Raw genomic sequence first — 15,723 nt, 5'->3', positions numbered from 1 at the left:
ACAAATTACGTCAATGTTATATAGCAAAGCAACCGATATCCCAAAGATATTCAAAGATTATTTTCAAAAAACATGCATATTAATATACTTTTCTCGGTAAAACTATAACATATTTTTGAAATGGGAATATAACGATTGGATTCGTTTTTACAAACTCCTTAATTAATTATTGGCACAGAAAATCCATGAATTAAACAAACAACACTAATTACATGTAACTAGTTTAAAATTAGTTGTATTTACATATAAAAAGTAAAAAATATCTTTATACTCCGTTGTTAATTAAATACAGGAGATTCGTTAATTATGTGAAATATTTTATTTCTATATATTAGGGAATTTGAAAATTTAATTTTCGGCCGTTTAACACATGGCTGAAACTTCCAAGTTAATAGTAAAACGGAATATACTTATTTTAAGAAGAAATGACGTTGAAACTGACCGAGTAACGGCTGTTCCGGTAACCAAGGGCGGACGCAATCGCGCAACATTTAAAGCCCGGATTCTAACCCAGGTTAATGTTTAACCGGCAACAACCGGTCCCACATTCTAGCTCTGGGCCCTACATTCAAACCTCTCTCTCGTCTCCACCGTTATAAGTAAACGTCTCAACCTCTTCCCTCGCTTTGCTCCTCTGCAGCTTGCTCTGTCTCTCTCTTTTCTTCGATTCGATCAAACAATTTTCGCATAACTTTCTTCTTCTTCAGTTTGATTTCTCTGTCTCGGTGACTCTCTGTGTTTCCGTCGCTTTGATTTTTTGAATACCGCGATTTTCCGTCCTTTTCTCGGGAAAATCTTGCTGTGATTAATCGACTTGGAACAGGTTTGTTTGCTGTTCTCCTCTTCCTCTTTCGATACTCGACTACAGTAGCCATGTTCAATTTTGGATGAAATTTGAGGGTTTTTCGCGCATGTATATTCTGTCGATTTCAATCATGGAGGGTTTTTCTAATGCAGGTTTGAAAATGGACAACTTTGATCTCGAGTACTTTGACGAAGACTATCAAGGAGTTATGGATTTCGGGGACGAACCCTTTGCCTTTGGAGAAGGCGATAACCTGAGTGAAATTGATTCGGACTCTGAGGGCTCGGACTTCGATGATGATTTCGAATTGGTATGCTGCTTCTGATCCCATTCACAGATGATAGCTTCTTCAGGGTTTTGTTAATTGGCTAGAATTTGTGATGGAAAATCATTCTATGGAATCCACAGAGTAAGCCGAACACTGATACTTGTGCGGCAGAAGCTAGGGATGGAAAAGACATACAAGGAATCCCTTGGGAAAGGATGAGTTTTACCAGAGACAAATACCGTGAGACAAGGTTGAAGCAGTATAAAAATTTCGAGAGCCTCTCCGGATCCCGTGAGGTGCTCGACAAGGTTGGTTCTGGCGATACAACCTGTGTATATTCCATGTCCGAATCGATGATCTGTTCTGTAAAATCTTCAGACTGGAAGAAGTTCTGCGTTAGGAGAAATCAGCAATTATCTTAGACTGACGATGGAGTTGTATGATGTTGGTGGCAGGAATGCTTGCAAGTGAAGAAAGGAAAGAACTTCTATGACTTCCAGTTCAATACGAGGCTCGTCAAATCCACAATTGTACATTTTCAGGTAGAGATCTTGCTCGTATATCTCATGCTGATTGATCTGTGATCTGTTTCAGTGTTTTGGGTTTGTGTTCGTGTCTGAATTCTCTTCTCGGATGCGAAAATGTATTGTGGTGAAGAACCAAGAAACTAGATAGGCTTAAACGAGTTGCTACTTTCACAATCTCAGAACTCTTCCTAACTTTTCAAATTTATAGATAATACGCATTCAATAGTTTACTCATGGACAAATATATTCTGTAATTTCAAGACTGTTCTTGGCGAAATCGGAAAATCTATCTTGTTCATGAAAATTGTTAGTATATCATACACTAGCAAATTTCATAGGAAGAAAACTCGGAATTGCTTTCACCGCTAATTAAAGCTTTGCATTTGGAAACCATACCTCTTATGCCTTAACCGGTTAACCTTTTTACCGCATTTAGGAAATGTATTTCTTCTTCTCTTGAGCAGGTTTCGGAGTTATATCTGTGCAGCTCGGCGCCCTAAGGAATAAGGATTCGTTTTTTTTAAACATATGGTATGATAGGAATATGTTCACAAGGACTTCTTCTCTAAACCAAAATCCATTCTTAGCAGATTTATTTCCTTAACAAGTTAGAAAAACTTGGCATGAGTTGCTTGAACCTGTCGTCGTATTTCGGTTCCATAAACTTCTGCTGCTTTCGGTTTTCCGACCCAAAATCCATTTTACATGCGAGATATCGCATCGTATTTTCCATTTGCCAATACCGTAATTTACTTCTGATGTATCGTATACCGCCTATCTCTGTGGTATTTGCTTTTCCAGCTGAGGAACTTGCTATGGGCAACATCGAAACATGACGTGTACCTTATGCAGAACTACTCTCTTATGCACTGGTCATCTTTGCTCCGGAGAGGGAAAGAAGTTCTTAACGTGGCAAAACCCGTTGTTCCTACACTGGTGAGCTTTTTTATCTTCGGTATCACTGTTCGTGAAATCTTTTGATCTTTCGTCGAAGCTGAAAAAACTGATTTTTGTGATCGAAAAATCCGCAGAAGCAAACGGGATCGTTGTCCCATTCGCTATCACGTGTTCAGATAAGTACAATGGCTGCTAAAGATAATCTGATCGCAGCCGGTGGATTCCAAGGGGAGCTTATCTGCAAGGTAACAAATTTCTTACGCAGTTTTTCTACCGGCAAAGCTATAGTCTTTTATCATAAGATTTCCCACTCTTTTTGCCTGTTCGATGAATTTCGCAGTTCGTTAACAGACCTGGAGTTGCGTTCTGCACGAGGGTTACGTCCGATGAAAATGCCATCACTAATGCCGTCGACATATATCACTCTCCCAGGTGAAAGCGATTTCTTTTTCAAGTCCTCGAACAGAAAAACATTTCGGAAGACAAAAAAAACTGAACTCATGCTGTTGTCTTAAGCAGTGGCTCGTTGAGGGTTATGATGGCCAACAACGACTGTAGGGTCCGTGTATTCGACGTCGGAAACTTTGCCTGTCTCAACGATTTCACCTTCGACTGGTCTGTCAATGTAAGACCGTAAAATTCCGTAAAATCTCATCATATCGTCTCTCTATTAAACTTTTCCGATCTCATATTTCCCGTCCAATTACGTAGAATGCCTCTGCAAGTCCAGACGGGAAGTTGCTGGCGATTCTCGGGGACAGTTCCGAGTGCTTGATAGCGGACGCTCAATCCGGGAAGGTCACATCCAGTCTCGAAGGCCATCTGGACTACTCGTTCGCATCGGCCTGGCATCCGAACGGTGTAGTCCTTGCGACAGGGAACCAAGACACAACCTGCAGGTAGGGATGGGCATGTCAGGTTTCGGTTATTTCGGTTTTGGGAGAAATCATAACCATTCGTTTTTTATATCGGATTTATTCAGTTCGGATCAGTTTGGTTATTCGATTATTAACCAAATTGTTCACCGACCTCCAGGCTGTGGGACATACGGAACATGTCGGAATCATTTGGTGTGATAAAGGGAAACATGGGAGCGATTAGGGCGCTGAGGTTCACGTCGGACGGGCGGTTCTTGGCAATGGCAGAGCCGGCGGACTTTGTCCACGTCATCGACACGGAGTCGGGTTACGAGCATTGCCAAGAGATCGACATGTTTGGAGAGATTGCGGGAATCTCCTTCAGTCCCGACTCGGAGGCTCTCTTTGTCGGAGTGGCCGACCGTACTTACGGCAGCTTGCTCGAGTTCAATCGCCGCCGTCACCTTCATTATCTTGATTCTATCTTCTTCTGATGCTTTAGTTAGAGTTTGTGTGTGTTTTTCTTCTTCTTCTTCTCCTGGCAGGAAAAAAAAACTTTCAAATGGAGAAGAAAAGGATCTAATACATAATTATGTTATAAGTTTAGTGTAATTTTTTTTATTTATTGAATTTTAATTTTAAATTTAACAAATAAATATACTAAATATTAGAATGTGTACAAGGATACTTTTTTTTAATGATATTATTGATACGTGGATAATTACTTTTCAATTTCGAGGGTTAGAGATATTTTAATCGTTTGATATATTTATTTATCAAATTAAATTTTTTTTTTGACCACCATAACAAAATTTATGGGGGTTTCCTTTGTATTGCCTGTTGCTGTCGTGGGTTCTGTATACGAATTTGTCTGTCTAAATGTATATAAGCAGGTAACGGAACTCTCTCTCTCTCGTTTTGGATGTTAATGGGCCTGTGATGGGCCTACGTTAATGGGTCTATGTCAATGGGCCTATGTTCATGGGTCTGTAGTTGACGGCCACTGAATTACCGTAGCTACCATCAGCAAGAGCTCATAGCAAAAAAAACAAAAAAAAAAAAAAAAAAAGTTGGATCCCCTTATTTCACGGTTCAACTTTAACCTTTTCTCGATTGGGTTTTGAAATTTGAATTTGCAAGTGATTACGTTACAAATTATTAATCAGCGTTAAATCGTACGGATATAGATAAAGAAAAATGCCCTTGGTAGGATCCCACCGGATTTAAATGCAATTAATTACAAAAAAATACCAAAGAAAACAAAACAAAGAAAGTTGGTTAGGACTTTTGTCCAAACTGAAAAAGTAAAAAACGAGGAACCGCGAAATACATTACATATGGTATAATACGATGAAACAGTGGTTAAATTAAGCTTTTATTTTGATTAAAGCTCATTTACAATGTGTAAAATTTTCTGTAGTTTTCACGTTTTTCATAAAATTTCCATACTGATGAATGCAGTAAACGCATTTTTCTTTTTCTTTTTTCTACTCCATGATCAGCATTTATGTGCCTCACGTGAACGATAGAATAGTTGGTCAAACATTTAAATATAAAAAAAAATATTGAAAATGGACCATATGGCACGTTATTCGTAGTGTCACGAAAATATAGATCTTGAAAAAATCGATGGACTTACTGGAGAATGGAGACAATTCACCTAATATTCACATGCAATCTCTCCCCCACTAAAAACGACGTCCAACTGCTCCGATAACGACACCCTCCTTCGATCCTACCAAAGCGTATATATATTATATTATAAATAATTTCACCCTTTTGATTCATAATCGTTATATTATATCTGTCATTTAATTCAAAGTTTTATAAAATTCTCTGTCTACTCGAATTATACGTATATCTTTGTTTTCTGTATATAAAGATTGCTGCATGGAAATTGTTATCATAAAAAAAATGTGAACTCTACGTTCTGAACCAGAAAATAAACCCTAATTCTTAAACCCTAACTGTCACGTGAAATCGGATTATATTTATGTAAAATTTCAGTATTCTCGAGGAATTTGTGTGAAAATAAAAACAAAATCAAGACAGAGCAACGTGGGAGTGAGACACAAGTGGAATAGGGTTGGTTACAGTTCACGAAGACCATACTCTGCAGAGAATCTAGAGATAGATTTGGCACAATCTGGGCCCTTGATTTGGGACAATCTGGACCATCGAATTTGGACACGTGGCAGTTCTATAACGGTCATATGACCAAAAGAGAAACCGCCGCGTTTGACGGAAACCGCGTGTAAGGACTTCTAAAAGAGACTTTAGGGATACTTCCATTCCCCGTGTCTTTTTTTTTTTCTTTGGTGGAATTAATTTTCAGTTCTTTTAAAAAAAAAACAATTAATATTCTTTTAGGCCTACAGTGGTTTTAATTTTAGGATTTTGGTTTTTGGTTTTTAGTTTTAAATTTTTTATTTCTGGATTTTATAAATTTGTAAATCTAAAAAATATGGCTTTTGATTTTTAATTATTATTATTTTTCATAAAATAGATTTTCAGGTTTTTAAGAAACTAAATTTAAAAAACTTGATTGTCGATTTTTTCATTTTTTGAAATATAAAATCTCCGAAAACTTTTTTCATTCAACACCTTAAATACCAAATAAATATTCACGATCTCCATTTTCGTAGGTTGTCTGGAATCGTAAGTTATAGAATATTTATAAGTTGATAAAATAATATCAGGGTATGTTTTCATATTTTTCCATGTTATTTAACAAATGAGAAATACAAAAATATAGTTAACAAAAAAGAAATACAAAAATATCCCCCAATGTGGAATTGCACAAAATAAAATAAAAAAATAACGATCCACAAAAACGTACGACTCGCACGCACAACCATGCATCAGTAGATGTGAATTTGAGGTAATTCGGAGCCTACGTGGGAAATTTATATTCAAGCAAATTGTATCATATTGTATTCTCTGATATTTTCAAAGTTTTGACTGTTGAATCGAAGTTTCACAAAAAAAAAAAGTTGATATTTGTATAATTTTGTCCACATTTATAAATTTCACTATAATTATCTGACTAATCAACTGAGTTATGCGCATACAAAAAAAAAAAAGCAGATCTTAACTCTTAAAATGCTGATTTCTGAAATATTTATTTAAATTGGCGAAAATTTAATACTTAAGTTTGATGTAAGGTTAATGAGCATTAATATTTTGCAGCATACAGATTTGAGTGAAAATTATTATTAAAAAAATTTAAAAACAATAATAATAAAAAGGACAGATGTGCATTAGTTAATGAAGGAAGAGAGTTGTCAAGTTTAAAGACAGCTAAGCAAATGCATTTGACATTTCACGTCCCCGGTCGACATGCTCCGATACTTATTCCGATTATTTTCGTTATTCCACATTTAGGAATAATCATTAACATAATTAAATTCATAACTATTGAATTCAAATCTCACAAATAACTGTTTGGAAATAAAGTTTGCTTTATTATTATGATATTACGGTTACAAAGATATGCATATATACGTTAACAAAAAAAAAAAAGAGATATGTATGCATATATATATATATAGAATGAAAAACAATACAAACATGTCAATACACCAATAATAACAACTCATTATAAAACGTTGTGAATAATTGTATACAAATTCCCTTATATATTATACATAATATATTAAATAACTCATAATTAAGATATCATAAATTAACATTTCAGACAAAATAAATAACAATAACAGACCCCCGATTTGACGGCTCCATGAAAGGCCTGAAGACTTTCTTCTTCCGCCGCCACCGCCGCAAAAGATGAACCATTCGTTCTGCGGTGTCACGAGCGACGCACGTGAGCCTCCCTTGATCAACAAAGTTCCTCCTAATTATTTGTACCTTTTTTTAATTGTTACGAAATATTGATGAAAACTATATACATACATATATATATATATATATTGTATCGTAATTAATGGGTTGTTTGCGATATTATCCTACAAACCGTTGACTAATGAACTTCATTTTTTATATCTCTATTAGTGTTGTATGATAACAATAGGAAGATGTAAAAAATATAGTATTTGAAGACTATAAAGTCCAGCTCATTATCACGATATATAATGAGATATATGCATATAGATATATATATATGAATGTATGTGATAACAACAAGCATGTGATAACAACAACCATGCAACACCCAATTTGAATAGTTCAACCGATGAAACGGAGACGTAAAACGTCTGTCTCGTCTCGAGTTTGAGTCTTAAGTTAGGGAGAGAACGTATAATTCAAATCGCATGGTTGATTCACAGCCCCAATATTAATCTAGACTTCGGCCCAAGATGCTCGGTTATAAAAAAACAACAACAGCAATGCAACGTCTTATATGATGTGGAAAACGGTAGACACTTAATCAACAAATAATTATTATATGAACAACATAAAATTAAGAGTTTGGTATTTGGTAGAATTCTTTGGCTGTTGAAGATTTTATAAATAAAAAAACAAGCGGAATTTAAACAATATTTCTTATGAAAGAATTCGGTAGAAAGAAAGAAAAAACAAATAATATCTAAAACTATACAAATAAATAAATAAATGAAATATTTGATCCGAGAATAACCTAATCTTGTTCAATTTTCGGTATTTTTTTTTTTATGTTTTCGTGCCTCCATACATCTAAATAAAACTTCAATTGCACCATTCCTCCAATCGATCAATCAAAATTATATTGAGATAATTAGCCCGACAACGCCATTTGCATTAAAAATTCGTCAGTGTCTGCGCTTGCGAATATTAATTATATATAGTTTGGACATACTATATACCATGATCGGAATAGGATATGTAACGAGATAAGATGATGAGTAAGTGGACCTACGATAAGCATTTTTTAAATTTAAGAATTTAAATGTGACATAATAAAGATGGTAATGGACTATCGGTGGAGGTTCCCCACCATTCATTCCTAACCTCTCTAGAGACTTCTTTTCATTTTCTTCGTGGAATTGCTACAAAGTCTAAACCACCCACTATAATTATTTAACATAATATCACATCATACACACCGCCATTAATATAATGCTTAGCAATCATTTACGATATTGTAATATAAGTTTTCATTATAATTGTATCGACTGTTCAATCGTATCTCGATATTGTAATATAAGTTTTCCGTCTAATTTCAGTCCGAGATTAGTCTGGACTTCGGTCCGAGATACTCGGTTATCAAAAAAAAGTTTTCCTGTCTAATTTAGAATTGTTAATTATCCCCGTCTTTTTAGGGAACATATAAAATAATGACAAAATAGATGGTTAATTATCTAATATCATGATGTAATGATAGGAAATGAAAGGATAATAAAGATAAATATTAAATCATCTGCAAAATGTCAAAACTAAAAAGGCTTATATGAGTTTGGTGATCCATAATAATAAAAAATATCACGACCGTTTTTTGGAGCTGCATGCCCCATGCCTTTCTATATAACCTTATCTCTTTCATTAATTATTACCAAACCGATATAATGTATTATTTAATTATATTTAATAATTAGTATTTTCATATAAATGACGAGATAAATGAAACATCTAAAAAGTATATAAGAAAAACTAAATTATTAAGTTATATGAACCACACTAACCACACATGCAATTTTTTAGTGTTTTGATGCAATAATCGCATAAATTGGTGTATAAATATTCGGAATATGTATTAAAGTTACAATATACATAAGATTTGACGAACCGTACATGAAATAAACATGTATATACACCATATTGCACCCTTTAGTTCATATATATATTGTAACAAAAATACTACGTATAGTTAATAATTGAACATAATGATGATAGTAAGCACAGTGTGTGAATGCTAAAGCAGATTGGTCAACAAAAACGGGTGTGATCATTAACTTCCACTGAAACGTGTAATGACATGTCGACACGTGTCCGAAACGTGGCAGTTAGTGTGATACGCGTCGTCTTTTCATTGGCTGCATGTCATTTCTCGACCGGCTCCCTCTTTAGACATGTCATTTTTTTTGTTAGCCTATACATGTCATATTTTTTAAAAAATTAATGGATTTCACATTTGTTTTTCCTAAACTGTTTGGTATCATTTTCTATGGTCGCTAGATGTCATATTATTATTTTTATTTTTCTTGCAAATTGTATCATGCATTCCTTGAGAAATTAATATTATGTTTAAATTATGAGATATTTAGAGAAATTTCGTTTTACATAGCTATATATATATTTTTTTCATTTGATCGATGTATACATTAGAGAACAAAAGCAGACTTTTTTTTTCATGAAAAATACGCTTTTAAAAGGGAATATTCGGAGGTAAAAAGAACCCGAGGCTAATTCACAAGAGATAATAATATATATCTTTAACAATACGTTGCTTCCAAAAATATATATATATTATAAAAAAGACAAAATTACAAGGAAGACAAAAAAAATAAATTAAATTAATAGTAACAAAAATAAAAATATAGAAGAGATAATTAAAGCAAGGACACGCTACGTCCATTATATAAAGAGCGCCAAGCTAGTGAGATAAAGGGCATCGGTGAGTGAGTGTTTTTCTCCATCACACAAAAAAAGAGAGAGAGAGAGAGTTTGAGTGTCACAAAAAAAAAAAAAAAATTGAGCGTTTTTTATTTTTCTCCTTGAATTTTATTTCCGTGCATTTTCACCCCTGTTTTCTAGAAAGAAAATTGGAAATCGATTTCTGGGTTTTTTCTCGATTGGTTTAATCTGAAAATTTATTTGGAAGACCAAGCTTGTGAAATCTCGATTTGTTTTCTAATATTCTGCCGATTTCAGTATTTTTCTGTGTTTTTTCTGTTTTTTTTTTGTAGATTAAATCGTCTAGGAGGGTAATTTTTGATCCCTCAATCTCGGATCTGCACAGAGGTTGCATATTTTAGACCTCTTCGATCCATCTTTTATCAGAAATTCCTTTTCTTTTTGCTTTTAACAAGATCAAGGAAGTTTCTTCTCAAAGATTTGTACTTTGTTTTTTTCTAGATTTTTGTAAGATTTTCCTCTGAATGGCAGCAGCTATGGAGTTCTACAACAATAGTAGCAGAAGAATTCAACGTTCGGATCCCTTTGGTGGTGAACTCATGGAAGCGCTTGTTCCTTTTTTTAAAAGCCCTTCCCCTTCTTCTTCTTCTTCTTCTTCGTTTCCCTCTCCTTCTCCTTCTTCTACCTTCGGATCTTTCCCGGAAATCTGTTCGACGTCCATGGCCCACCCGTTTTCATTTGGGTCGGATGTCCAGCTACCCGGGTTGAACCCATCTTCTCAGATCCAGTCCCAGATCGACCTCCATGGCTACGGGTTCCCACTTCCTCACAACCAAGGCGGCTCCTTTTCGAATCTCCTCGGCCCGAAACCGGTCCTCATGAAGAACCCAGGTTCCATCGGGTCGGGTTTCGGGTTCGGGTCGGGGCAACCGCCGAAGCCGACGAAGCTGTACAGAGGGGTGAGGCAGAGGCACTGGGGCAAATGGGTCGCTGAGATCCGTCTTCCCAGGAACCGGACTAGGCTCTGGCTTGGAACCTTCGACACGGCCGAGGAAGCCGCCCTCGCCTACGACGAGGCGGCTTTCAGGCTCCGCGGAGATTTCGCTCGCCTGAACTTCCCCTCCCTCCGCCACAGCGGGTCCCAAATCGGCGAGTACCAGCCGCTTCACTCCTCCGTCGACGCTAAGCTCGACGCCATTTGCCGGACTTTGGCCGAGACCCAGAAGCAGGGGCGGTCGGAGAAGCAGCCCCGGAAGAAGTCATCAACGGCGAAGCAACCGACGCTGGAGAAAGTGAAGACGGAGGATATCGCGGTGGCTGGGTCGCCGCCGGCAGCGGAGAGCGACGGATCCGCCGGGTCTTCGCCGTTGTCGGATCTGACCTTCGCGGACTCCGACGAACAGGGGCAGTGGAACACGAATTTCGCCCTGGAGAAGTATCCGTCGTACGAGATCGATTGGGAGTCTATTTTATCTTCCTGAACGATGGTGTCAGAATGTGTAATTGTTGTTTGGGTAGGGGTATTTAGGTAATTAGAGGCTTCCGCAATGGAGTTTTTGGTAATTGCAGGGTGGCCATTAGGTGTAATGTAAGAGTCGTGTCAAATCTCAAATTCGGTCTTGCTGTGTTTTTTGTCATGCACGACCGGACGAGATCCATTGTACTTTTTGTCTTCAGTTTCATTTGAGTTAATGCATGTTTTTTAAGTTTATGTAATATAATATCCTGAAATCGTGTGTTAATAATGTGTTCAGTAAATCTGTTAGATGTTCGAACAGAGTAAAAATAAACGAACGATAATCTAATTTTGTAAATCTATTAGATGCTCAATTGTTTGGCAATCTTAATTTTGTATTTCATCTTCTTTTTTTAAAAAAAAATAAATGTTAATTAAAAGTAATTATTTTACCATGTCTTGCAAACGGGATCATCTTCCTTGATGCTTGATGGACGAGGGAGAATGGAATTTGATGCATTCTTGTTCCCATGATGATGATGATGATGATGATGATGATGATGACAAGAGAAAATGTATGAGAATTTCAATTTACGCAAGAGGAAGATAAGATTGTCAAGGCACGCCTTCGAATGGACCACAAAAGATTATGTTCACACCTCTTCCACATAATTGGCCTAATTTCCAATTTTGAGGTCGCAGATGTACGGGATATGGACACGTGGTACGGTGTGTATAGAAATAATAGTTACCAATGTATACAAAATTAAATGACTTATTTTTTTCGACCTTATTCCGAAAAAAATAACAAAATAAAAACGATTTTTTTTAAAATGACTAATTTTGTAAAAAAACTGTGAATTTGATATAGAATCGAAATGATTATAACTTTTCTACGGTCGGAATATGATTGAATAGAGAACCAGAGATGGTGATCTATAGTTACAAGTCTACTTTCAATATTTTCATTTTAGCCCCCTACATTTATAAATTTACACTTCTCGTCTAGGGCTTGAAATGCAAGCCTTTTAGGCCCAACATAAAGCCCAATCGTTTGTCGATGATGCAATCATATGGTCAAATACGAAATTCGTTTCATTTTCATTTTTATTTTCACATAAGAAATCCGATTTCAATTCAATTCAATATCTACTGAAGCATTTCTAGATAGGGTTCGTTGAAGTTTTCTTTAATTGGAGCTCCCCATCATTTATTTATTAAGCAAAAAACAATTATAATTTGCAGAAAAAAGTATATTCCGATTTAATAATGGGTCGTCATAAAAAATTTAGATATAGTTTTTGTCATACGGTGTTGCTCATATTTTATCAAGGTTGAGACTATAAGATTTGATTCGGTGCTTACCTTGAATATTCTGATTCGCTTATGCCAAGATTTTCTTATAGTATAACTCAATCAAAATCCAAGCCAAATATTCCCGACGATGATTCTTATTTTACATGCATTATTTAGTATCGTTAAAGTTTAGAATATCATATGTTTTTTGATTAATGTCGAACCAATCATCTATAATTTTTTTTAAAGTAATTGTTTGGAAGATTAGATGCCTACGTTTATAGTAATCTTTTTTTTTTTTAATAATATGGCTAGATAAATCCCGTCCCACTGCACGAGCCCGCGACACACGATGGGGATGCGAATCGACCGTAATCGACAGACGACAGATGCGTTAGCTAGAAGTCGAATCCACAATTTTAGGGTATGAAATAAACTCCCTTATAGTAATCGAATAAATACATGATCTGATGAGAAAATAAAAAAATAAATATATATATATATATGAAGCTAGATATTTTTTTAATGTATAATTAATAAGAACACAACATTGAATGATAAATATATGAAAATGTGGGTGGTTTTTTTGGATATATTCGAATATTTGAACGGCATATATCATAGATTATGTAGAAGATTTAGATTTCCAATATGAAACACTTAATTAAATTAAAAAAAAAATTAGAACGAGCATTCATGCATCTATCCGAATCGGAATCTTGGAATTGCGAACACAACATTTTAACTTTGAATGATTTATTATCAAAAATGGAAAAGAGAAATGCGATGTGAATAATGGCGTTTCCACACACACACCCCATCCAAAACGAATAATCTCGCCTCCGCTTCTTCGTGGGACATTTCCACAAACGATATGCACAAATATCACACACGCATATATATATATATATATATATATATATGTATGTATGTATATGTATAAGGAAAAGACTCAGAAAGAGGAGGTGGGGGTACAGTGAGCTTTTTGTAGTGGGCTTAGCACTATGGGCATATATGTTGTGGGCCCCCTGTTGAATCATTGCCAGACCAATATTTCACGTCGCATCATTATAAAAAGAATAAAAGGGCCTACAATAATTATTGCTCATTATTATAAGTAACATAAAATCCAATTTCAATTAATAATAATAATAATAATAATAACAATTATTTCATTGTAGGCGCCGCCAATAACGAAAACTGCAACCGAAAGTCTTTGTTAGTTTCTTTCAGTTGGTTTCCTTAAAACCTATTCTGTCTGTACAGCTTCACTTAGATTTTTCTTTCCGTTTTTGGAAAGTTTTGCTGTTTTAGGAGTAAATATTGTTACTCCATTATCATATTATTTACAAAAAAAATTATTTACCATGGGATATTACTATTAATTGAAGTTTCGAGGGGTAATATCATACCTTTTTTTTGGGGGGGAAACTCAAATAATCATTGTGTTGATCTCGATTTCAAATATTTGTTGATGATTTTAGTTTATTTATAAAAAGAAATGTTCTAATCCATTTAAAATGGAATGTGGTTTTGCAGCATTTTCAAATTTGGAGACATCAATATTCTTTTGAATTTTTTGGTTTTTTTTTTCTTCTTATCATCAATTTTTTTCGGATTGTTTGTTTTTTTTTTAATAATGTGACGTTTTTTTCTTCTTCAATTTGTTCTCTTACTATTTATTGGTTAATAAAAGATGGTGCACGCATGCAAGAAGACAATGATAAAATGGCTTTATGATTGATTTGATTGATTATTTATTAATTTATATTAATAAATTTTGGAAATTTAGTCGACAAACTTTGTAAGTATAACATTTAATTTAGTTGGGTATGACAGAGAGCTTAGTGTGTAACACAAAAAAGGGGTAATATAATGGAAAAATGCATCCATTAATTATAAATTGAGCAATGAGAAAAACAATAATCCCAAATTATAAATCTAATTGGTTTGACAAACCAAGATAACATTTGTTTTTTATGCCACTCCCCACCCAGAAAGGAAGATCTCAAAGTACAATTTACCGGTGGATGTTATGGTTCAAAATTATATATATATATATATATATATATATAATCTGTACGGATACCTAAATTAAACGTGATAGTTATATTGGTTTAAACCTAAAATCAGATCTGTTCGAAGTTGTTAATTATTGAAACACACCTTGCTGGAACTTGGAAATAATGCGGAATGAATTCCCTCCTAAGTGTCCGAGACATTAATTGAATCCGTCATCTAACAAAAAAAAATTACGATGTCCCGCATTAATTGCAGAGTTATAATCAATTATTTATTTCATATTCCAAATATATATATATAGTTACAGTATATATTATCGTATACATGTTATGAACCGACTAAATTCGGATAAAATTGACGGCAGCGAATAATTTATTCGGGTTTGTTATGAAAAAAGATAGATATGATATTATTCCTTAAACTTTTAAACAACATGTATAGTTGACCTATTGATTATGAACGAATTTTAAAGCGAGATATTGTATCACTTGAAATATACTCTATGCGTTGGTCCATTAGGAATATTGGTATCCATCTCCTACTCTCCAAGTTGAATTCTTGTTTAGGGTTTTGGGTTGGTCACCGATAGATATGATCGCATTTGAATCGGATTCAATATAAAAATAAAATAAAATAATTTTTAAAAAATAAAAATAATTTTTAAATACATATTTTTATTAATAATAATTGATTTAATATTTTTGTTTAAAATTTTAAATTACAATTTGAAAGAAAAATGAATAATAGTAGCTAGAACACCGTTTTAATTTAAATTTCGGGAGAATTGAATGCGAAGCTACATGAAAATAAAAGAGATGAACATAGAATTTCAACAAAACAAGCATTGGGATATACGTGTGTATATTTTATAAACATAATTAATGGGCGGGGGATAATTAGTAATAAAACGCACACATGAATATAAATCGGGACTGGGAACCAAGGAACTGGTTTTGTCGTGGTCCTACATGGATATGCTCCATCTGTAGTTATCCTTACTTCGACTTTGGACTGTATGCGAGACTTGTGAACTACTACTGATCATATGTGTATGTCTTCACGTGAATATATATATATATATATAT

At 34.5% G+C, this 15,723-nt stretch overlaps 2 protein-coding genes across 5 annotated transcripts; both read left to right on the top strand.

Annotated features, from left to right (window-relative positions):
* Positions 1-642: 642 nt before the first annotated feature.
* On the top strand, positions 643-4,052 carry LOC104800159 (uncharacterized WD repeat-containing protein C2A9.03). 4 transcript variants are annotated; one of them, XM_010522893.1, is made up of 10 exons: positions 643-823; positions 958-1,115; positions 1,214-1,381; positions 1,529-1,615; positions 2,453-2,536; positions 2,632-2,742; positions 2,838-2,929; positions 3,017-3,122; positions 3,209-3,396; positions 3,533-4,052. In XM_010522893.1, the coding sequence occupies exons 2-10, from the start codon at positions 966-968 to the stop codon at positions 3,846-3,848; spliced, it is 1,302 nt and encodes a 433-aa protein (XP_010521195.1). In that variant the 5' UTR covers positions 643-823; positions 958-965; the 3' UTR covers positions 3,849-4,052. The 4 variants fall into 4 exon arrangements, with proteins under 4 accessions (XP_010521195.1, XP_010521194.1, XP_019056444.1 ...); XM_010522892.1 differs by having other exon boundaries at positions 2,402-2,536; XM_019200899.1 differs by having other exon boundaries at positions 2,402-2,536; positions 3,480-3,669.
* A 5,847-nt stretch (positions 4,053-9,899) lies between these two features.
* Positions 9,900-11,580, top strand: LOC104800157 (ethylene-responsive transcription factor RAP2-4). The gene has a single exon (XM_010522891.2). It carries the CDS (start codon positions 10,389-10,391, stop codon positions 11,343-11,345), a length of 957 nt encoding a protein of 318 aa, XP_010521193.1. The 5' UTR covers positions 9,900-10,388; the 3' UTR covers positions 11,346-11,580.
* Positions 11,581-15,723: the final 4,143 nt, after the last annotated feature.

The sequence above is a fragment of the Tarenaya hassleriana genome, unplaced genomic scaffold, assembly GCF_000463585.1.
Source record: "Tarenaya hassleriana unplaced genomic scaffold, ASM46358v1 Cleome65, whole genome shotgun sequence".
In the NCBI taxonomy this organism is placed as follows: Eukaryota; Viridiplantae; Streptophyta; class Magnoliopsida; order Brassicales; family Cleomaceae; genus Tarenaya; species Tarenaya hassleriana.
This window is presented reverse-complemented; position numbering and strand designations above follow the sequence as displayed.